This window comes from Adiantum capillus-veneris, chromosome 8 (assembly GCF_014529385.1).
Source record: "Adiantum capillus-veneris isolate H3 chromosome 8, ASM1452938v2, whole genome shotgun sequence".
NCBI classification, from domain to species: domain Eukaryota; kingdom Viridiplantae; phylum Streptophyta; class Polypodiopsida; order Polypodiales; family Pteridaceae; genus Adiantum; species Adiantum capillus-veneris.
Window position 1 is genome coordinate 50,523,789 of NC_140938.1, and position 8,793 is coordinate 50,532,581.

Below are 8,793 nucleotides of genomic sequence, written 5' to 3' on the forward strand. Positions count from 1 at the left end.
AAACTTTTAGCACTTCAATAACAATTGAACTGAGAGAGAGAGAGAGAGAGAGAGAGAGAGAGAGAGAGACGACACGCAACACGGAGTGGCGGAATTCCACCCCAGAGAGTATTGGCGCCCCTTTCGGTATTTCTGTATATTGCATCAACTCGGTACAAGCCGATACTCCAAACTCTGCACCTTCTCCAAGAAGAATGCCAGAGAATGAGCCCTTGACACATATTTAAAGGCCCTTGGCCTATGAAGAGTTGTTTACATGAAAAGCCTTCAAACTCAAAAGCTTTTGGTCCAAAAGCAATGCCAAAAAGTTGCCAACGTAATTTACGAAAATCAGTACAGCTGCCAAGTCAACAACCAGCACAAAACGCAAAAATACGTACAGCCTACCATTTCAACACTGTCAGGATAATTTTTGAAAACTACCACATCAGCTACGTGGGTCCTGCTTTATTATAATCCTTTATGTCACTTGGGGCCCCATCATACAGGGTCTCCATAAGTAGGTAGGACTTATTCTTCTGTTACTTGTTCTTCTTAGGGTTTAGGCCCCTCAGCCGGCATCTGTAAGTTGGCTCCATTCTTCAGGGCTTTGACATGTCAACAGTTTGTGACAATGAGCTAACATTGAGTGGAAAATCCTTCAAGGCTAGCTAAGTGTAATAATTTACCTAGGAGTAGTAGTTGTTTTCAGAGCTCACACTCAACTAGTACATCCCCAACATCTTGCACGTACATCTTCTATTTGTCAAAATTTTAATCAAATCCATAGTTTTATGGAAATTTAGGAACCCCATCCCCCTCCTGATAGGTGAATACAAATTAGATGGGCAAGTTAATGGTATCTTGAACGATAAAATATGCATCACATTGAAATAAGTTGATAATGTTTAGGAAAATTTTCGTACTTATCTCAAAGGATGGGTAATTTTTTTGTTGTTGTTGGGGCTAAATGCCAAGTGGCCAATTCCACAATGTGGACACACACGTACCCATCACATATACACATATAGTGTATTCATTCTTTGGTAGCCTTAAGGAATAAGACTAGGGGAGCTCACCATTGGATTTGGCTAGTATAGTATCACATTTGAGCAACCTCATTTAGAACTCATGTGGTTGCATTTGGAGTTATTTTTGGAGCCTTTTGAATAAATGTATCGCTTGGATCTAGTTGTCATTTGAAAAAGTGATGGCTAAAATTATGCTAAATTTAAGGCTCTTCACCTTGACAATATTTGACGGTACCAACTTCTTTGTGTGGAAAGTGTGTATGCTTGATGCTTGATGCATTGATTAAGCGTGACTTGTTGATGTCAACTAGTGGAATGTCCTTTAGTGACGAGGCTTTGCTACAAGGTGTCAAGCTTCAGTGGGAGTATGTCATGAATACGATTTAGTCGAAGATAACTTCCGAAGTGTGAAAAGTGGATTGACACATGGCTAACAATGGTAGGACACTATGGAAGGTAATGAGATACTTCGGTGATACTCGGGTGTTTGTGCATATTCTCTGATGCGCATAGAGCATACATGGTTTATACAAATGCAAATGTAGACATCACGCTGTCGCCTTCCGATCTTAAGCAACTTCTACATAACGATGAGGTGATGAGCGTAGGATAAAGTTTCTCGTGGTTGCTCTTGCTTAAAGATAGATTGGCTTTAGGTGGGAGCTTATTGAGGTTAAAGGACAAGTAACCGATTACCTAGTGTGAACACACCACATACCCATCCGATATTACAGACATGTATTCATACTTTGGTAATCCACTCCTCTTCAATGAGTGCTAGGAGCATCACATTCGCCAAAAGTATTGGCAAGGACGATTATGGATATACAAGTTCAGATCTGTTTTTTGCTAAATTCATGCACACTAAGTGTTATGGGTCATAATATTTAGCAAAGGCTGATTTGAAACGGCATGCGTATTTATCAAGTTGTTACTTATGAAACACTCTATGTACAATATCTCTATGCGATTACTTTTGGGTCTACCAATCACCAATAGAGGTCATGGCTCGGTTTGGGTGCTTGTGAATCTTTCAAGTTAACCACGATGGTTATTCAAGACATTGTTGATTCCTCAATAGTGTTGTACGATATTGTGATCCCCGTTTACCACCCAGATGACTGTCTGTAAACCATGGGAGAAACACACCTCAGTACTGTCAGTTAAGGTTGGGGGAACTCACCATTGGAGCTGGGACTACATAGTGTGTCCCTCTTTCTCCTCTCTCTCTCTCTCTCCTCATGCACTTAGCATGTCCCTCATCTCTCTCCCTCCTCTCGCACGCACTTACACCCTCTTCACATAAATTTTAGATAATAATTGGAGAACTATAACTTTCTCCTCCTACCTAAGTTGAAACTCAATCTCCACTTGAGCATATGCAGCCAACAATGTTTCTTCAAAAGCAACTTTCTCATGAATGATCAAAAGGCGAGATACTAGACTAAGGTATTGTATAATACACGTCTCAGAATCAAGTCCAACATAAGAAAGACTTACATCTAGATAACCCAGTTTTTAAAAATAAGTTAAATTAAAGGACCTAAAGCAAGAGAGAATTACAATTTAAGAGAACTAAATATGAGTTTGAAGGATGTCTTTTCACCCATTTTCCTTTGTACATAATGGTGAGTTTGAGTTGAATGGTGTGACTTATCGATACTCTAAACAGTAGATGAAAGGATAATCATATACAGGAAAAAAAACAGAAGCCAAAAGAATCTCTTCCCTGATTTTAGCCAAAAATTATTATGGCAAATATGCTCTTCATTAAGAATTTAACCCAAGTTCACCAATATGAGCCCACCTGCTGTACAAAATGATACTCCTGCGTATGCACATTAAGCCGTAGAAGCGAACTTCTGGTTGTGTATGGAAAATCACAGAATACCACCAGCTTTTCTGCGCCTTGTAGCATTTGACGTTGCTATTTCACCGAATCTATCTTCATTATTGTCGACTGTTCGGCCTGGTGCTGGAATATAATGACGCAGCCAGACACCGACGTACCACTACAACCAAGAACGAGCCCATAGTAAAACCATCTCATTAAGAAAGAGATTAAGTCTACGTTTATTGATTGAGTAATGCAGATTGCCTTACCTGCTGAGGACGCATAATCTTCGTGTCAGGGTCGTCTAATGACTCTTTCCAATGTGCAAGATATCCAGCCATTCGAGGGATGGCAAAAAGGACCGTGAAATACTCAGGAGGAAAACCTAAGGCTCTGAAATGCAAAAAGGACGAATGATGCTGGATCGCTTCTTCCAAACCAAATGAGTTCTGCTTTGCTCGAGATGACACCATACACATATCGGGTACACACACACATAGACACATCATGGACATGCATGCATGTATGGGCAGAGAGAGAGAGAGAGAGTGAGAGAGAGAGAGAGAGAGAGAGAGAGAGAGAGCAAGCACCTGTAAATCAAACCCGAATAGAAGTCCACATTAGGATAAAGTTGCCTCTTGACAAAATACTCATCGGAGAGAGCTGCTGCCTCTAAAGCAACTGCTACCTGCAAAAGTAATTTTTCGCAGTCACAAGAGATCCACCAACATGAAACAAGTGAGGGTGTGACTAACAGAATGAACAAGCAGACCTCAATCAAAGGATCACGTCCAACTATGGAAAACACCTCCTCCGCAAGCTTCTTGATAACCTAGTCAATCAGAGTAAGACTTAGTTTCATGATTGCATAAAGTATAAGGCATAATTGCTTCATATCATAAAATACATCATTTGAAGCAAAGTGTTAATACTTTGGCTCGAGGATCGTAATTTTTGTACACCCGATGGCCAAACCCGGACATCTTCCTCTTCCTGGTATTATCAGGACAGATGAAAGGATATCAAACCTTTGCATATCACCCCAAAGAAATCCTCAAAACAAGAGAGCCTTCTGTTACCTATTCTTTACGCCTTCTAGAAACTCCGGAATATTGTCGACACTACCGATCTCGCTTAACATCTTTAAGACTGCCTGGACAGCATCAATGTCAAGCAATGTAGTTGAGTATAAAAGGGCACACATAGCATATCATAAATGTGGAAGAAAGGAGACGACAAAACCTCATTGGCACCACCATGTAATGGTCCATACAGTGCCCCGGCCGCTCCGGCAACGGCTGTGTAGACATCAACTCCACTGCAAAGTTCAAATTAACATCATTAATGAAGCACTAAACCTTCCAAAAATATAAACACGGATGATCCCATCATATTCAATTAGACGCACATGGTGCAATCACGCAAAGTAAGAGAGTATGAAGCAGCAATAAGAACAAGATGGCGCACTCTCATCTAGGCTGCCTATTTCTTCATCACCGGGAAGTGTCAGTGAAGTGTTTTCTCCAGTGTGCTGATAAGTCTACCTTATTGTTCTCTAAAGCTTCTAATGTCAACCTAAAAGTTTTCCTCCATTCCCTCGAGTGATTTTTCTGTTGAAAGCATCTCGCCTCTGAACCATATGCTCATTCAAAAAGTGGATCACTGGACATGAAACAAGCTCTCTTCCACATCAAGATAAACAATATAGAACATTGTGACCAAAATCCTCCAAGCGTTTCACCCTGTTTAGCTTGTTAAGCTTTATAGTATGTTTTACCATGAAAATGCTGAGTGCATAGAGTTTACCAAAACCATGATGAGGAGGCGCACCTAAAACATGTTCCCCAAAGCTCTCTTGGTGATGTGCTTCCATTATCTATCTTTGGGGATGTGCTTCCAATATCTATCTTTATAAGACAACGCTTTTCTGTTCCATCTGTGAGGCTCTCTCACACACACACGAGAGAGAGAGAGAGAGAGAGAGAGAGAGAGAGAGAGAGAGAGAGACTCTTGTCATTTAATCATCCCGACATGACCCAAATTAAGTACATGATCCAACTAAAGAAGATACCTGGATGACAGATGGCGTGCAGCAGCAGTAGAACAGTTCATCTCATGTTCGGCATGAAGGATGAAAAGAATATCCACCACTCGTGCAAGACGGGGATTAGGAGTGTATGATAAGTTACCCCTGCAGGTCAGTTTGCAAAAAACAAACCAGATGAAATCATAAAACACCGCTTGCACACACTGAGAATTGGGAGTGTGTGACCAACAAATTCAGCAAAGCTCACTAACACTAGAACACTAGAAAGTGGCAGAGGTAAGTCTTGAAGCACAAAATGCCAGGACGGCTTTTCGCTGAATACGAAGAGACTATGACCTTACATGGAATCTAGCATGTAAAGGAAATTCTCAGAATAAGAAAGATGACTCGATGGCACCACTGGATGTCTTCCTGCCATTCTCGAGTATATAGCAGCTGCCAAGGTTGGTACCTACATAGAGATGAAGGGAAGGAGTTCAATACATGACCAAAACCCATAAAAACATATCTCACTCACTTATTGAGATTGAGTTCTGTGTCATCAACATGAGCACATACCTTTCCTAGAATACGAACAATTTGCTTATCGCGAACAGACTTTGATCGATACAAATCTTGACCCTGAATAAGGCAAAGCTTTAAATTTATGGTTCAAAAGCTATTGCATGATTGTCAACTGTATCACAAGTCCTCTATTAATACCTTTAATGCCGGATTTGCATCTGGATGAAAGGATCCCAAAGCATTAATGGCCCCAACAAGAGCGCCCATAGGGTGTGCATCATGTGGCAAAGCTGCAATGACATCCTACAACATGGTCCAAATACACAGATTAGTTAGGTCTCTTGGAAAACACGCATACGACAGAGCCAAGCACTGAACTATATTAGGACCTCAGACCATTCTTTCCCCTTTAAACATTTTAGCTGTGCTGAAAAAAGATACTTGCATATAGAACTTGAATGACAAATATATAGTAGTTATCCTAAACCGGTTGGGCTTCTTTTTAGCAAGTCTCTCCACATGCATCGCTATTTCATTTCTTGCAAAACTAGGCAGGTAGATAGATAGATGGATGGATAGACAAATAAAAATCAGCAACACGTAGCCCTTGAAAGAGAAAAGACGCTCATTCTGTACAGACCTCAAAAACAACCTTGGAGAGAATACAAGTTCGAAAATTTCGCATTTTTGCCTTTACCATAACATACGATCAATTTAACAACCCCTTGAAACTCCTTCTGCAATAAGCTCTTGACGATACATGAGTACATCCAGCTAATGCATAATACACTTCCCTTAAAAAAGGGCCTTGTTATGCCATGGTCTCCATCTCACAATTGAGCAGAGGAGCTAGGGAGGTCATTAGTCACCACCTTACAATAGAGGTTTGCTCATGTCTTAAGCACCATAAAGAATGAGGATAACTTCTCTAGGTCAAGCTATCTAGGGGTGGCCTCTGTCCATAGTTACCTATTCGTACACCATTACAAGCTGTGTAACGGACTGATTCAAACTAGAGCCACCATGAAGTCTCTCCTTAAGCATCACGCAAACGAATCAATGGGAACAAGTCCCCCCCCCCCCCCCCTTAGTCAGCACGCTGTTCTTGATACACAAAAATCAAACTATGGTATTGTCTCTGCCCTCCATAGACAGGCAAGCAATAACATTTTCCTATTTGAACAAGTTTAAGTTTAGGAAGTCTGTTTTACTAGAACATACCAGTACACCTTCTGGCAAAGCCGAATGTTGTGCTATGGAAGCTTCCCAGTGAGACAACTGATCCTTGGTTGGGAGATTCCCATACACTGTGCAAGGCAGCAAAGCGCATGAACAATAAGTTACAATAAAACTCTTATAAGGATCACAAAACCCCCCTTCTAACTGTTGCCAAAAGAATTATTCAAGAAAACTGTTTTTCCCATGCATTGATCAAATAGTTATACATTGCTACAAAATCTCAAAGATAGATAATTCATCCTAACGTTAACTTCAAAGTGATGCAAAATCTGTGGGAACTCAATTTTTCGAAAGTCCTGTAGTTTTCAGCACATGGATCAAATACTTATACAATGTTAGACAATCTCAAAAACAGATTTATCATTTTAAACTTAAATTCTAAACAATGTAAAATCTATGTGAATGCAAAGTTCTCTCATGTTTGCCTGAAAGATCAGCTTAACCACTGCATTTGATCGCACTAAATTGTAGCACATTCATTAGGTCTCCACAATTTCAAAAAAATAAAAATCCTTTCAAAACATCTCAAATGAGGGTGAGTATAGATATCCACAAATGAGGGTCGAGCATGCATGCAATGTGTGTCTTTTTTCATTTCCTTTAGAATTCGCTTCTCTTTAGTGTTTCCTTGCACTATGTATGTACTGAATTTATTTCACTCTGACAAGTATTTGTTAGAAAGAAAAAAACTCACCCAAAAGATAGGCAACCTCTGTGAAGGTACTCTTCTCTGCGAGTTCCTCAATGGGGTAACCTCGGTAACGGAGGATGCCTTTATCTCCATCAATGTAAGAAATTGAGGATCGCACGGGAGCTGTATTGAGATAGCCCGGATCATAAAGTTTCAAGCCAGTACCATCTTCGCTCTTAATCTGCTCAATTAAACCAAATGGAGGTTAGTGAACAAAGTGTCATAAAGTGTGTGTGTGTGTGTGTGTGTGTGTGTGTGTGTGTGTGTGTGTGTGCGTGCGTGCGTGCGTGCGTGCGTGCGTGCGTGCGTGTGTGTGTGTGTGTGTGAGAGAGAGAGAGAGAGAGCTAACTTGTTTAAAATCAGCAGCCTTAACGGTATGGCCTTCAGAGATAGGGAGCTGATACTGTTTGCCAGTCCTGTTATCTACAATGGTGAGCGATGTCTTGCGATCATCGTCCTCGCCTGTCACAGACAATGTTTCGACCCGCTCCAAGCAAGGATTCTCGCTCTGATAGGGTGGGGACGGAGAGAGGTGGCTAGCATACACTGCAAGCCTCTTCAGGTATGCTGACGAATTTGGGTTGTTCATGTTCTGCGTATTGCTTGCTGCTGAACACACGCACGCACTCAATGGGCAATCTCTCTCTCTCTCTCTCAACGCTATCCCGCACTCACAGAAATAGCTCCTCCTTGCCCGCTTCGTGCTCTTCCAACAGCGATCAAAACTCAGAAAAGCGGCTACTTGTCTAAAACTTGCCAAACAAATCAGAGGAAATCAATGATTGGTCAGTTTAAACTCGTTCTAAAATTCAATTTTGCATCATAGATGATGCCATTTCCTTAACAATTCAACGCATCCATATCCAAATTCCAACTCAAAACCTCAGCAGCCACCAAATTGTTGGTTAGAACCAAGTCCCACTAAGGTAAAGGTCCTTTGACCATCATTTTTTAAGGGCAAACTAGTTGGAGAACCGAGATTTATGCCAAAATCTACTGTGTTCTCCAGGATTTATGACTAAAATGCCCAAATTTTTACCTTGAAAATCAAGGTCCTATGGAATTACGACCGGAATTTTTTCTTTTTCAATCAAAGAAATTCACACTACAAAGCTGGATATGTTAGCATTGGTGGTGAGGACATTAAGAGCGTCCCCCACGCACCCCATAGAGCCAGTTCACATGTGGCTTGGGTTTAGGGGCAGCTTGGTTTATGTGGAGCACTGACATGGTTGCCAATTAGTTTTACATCCCCCAATCATGGGAGTTATTTTTAGAAAGAGGAATTTTTGGCAAGCAATTACTGCTTCTATTACACCTGCATGCTTTTTCTAATGACTAGCTTCGACCTTATGCCATCGAGTTGCACCCTCAATATGGAGGCGACCACTTCAGTTGTAGGGTGCAGGCTTTTATAATCAAGCACCTCCACTCCTTTCTTCAAGGATGCATTGCTGCTATGAAAATG

The 8,793-nt window shown here is 41.0% G+C and overlaps 1 protein-coding gene across 1 annotated transcript; it reads right to left on the reverse strand.

The window, feature by feature from the left end:
• Window positions 1–2,575: 2,575 nt before the first annotated feature.
• LOC147452119 (citrate synthase 3, peroxisomal-like) lies at window positions 2,576–8,080 on the reverse strand. The gene is made up of 14 exons (XM_086517915.1): window positions 7,675–8,080; window positions 7,329–7,506; window positions 6,617–6,702; window positions 5,594–5,698; window positions 5,450–5,512; window positions 5,233–5,342; window positions 4,916–5,035; window positions 4,087–4,162; window positions 3,924–3,997; window positions 3,777–3,837; window positions 3,617–3,676; window positions 3,435–3,532; window positions 3,114–3,237; window positions 2,576–3,022 (listed from the first exon to the last, which is right to left on the reverse strand). Exons 1-14 carry the CDS (start codon window positions 7,912–7,914, stop codon window positions 2,891–2,893), a joined length of 1,527 nt encoding a protein of 508 aa, XP_086374041.1. The 5' UTR covers window positions 7,915–8,080; the 3' UTR covers window positions 2,576–2,890.
• Window positions 8,081–8,793: the final 713 nt, after the last annotated feature.

What these genes read in the sequence shown, in the direction of transcription:
- LOC147452119 (XM_086517915.1), bottom strand. Translation starts at nt 7,914, where the DNA reads ATGAACAACCCAAATTCGTCAGCATACCTGAAGAGGCTTGCAGTGTAT. An exon ending in CTTTGCCAGAAGGTGTACTG is followed by an intron (nt 5,699 to 6,616) that starts GTATGTTCTAGT and finishes ACCATGTTGTAG; the next exon opens with GATGTCATTGCAGCTTTGCC. An exon ending in CTAGAAGGCGTAAAGAATAG is followed by an intron (nt 3,838 to 3,923) that starts GTAACAGAAGGC and finishes TGATAATACCAG; the next exon opens with GAAGAGGAAGATGTCCGGGT.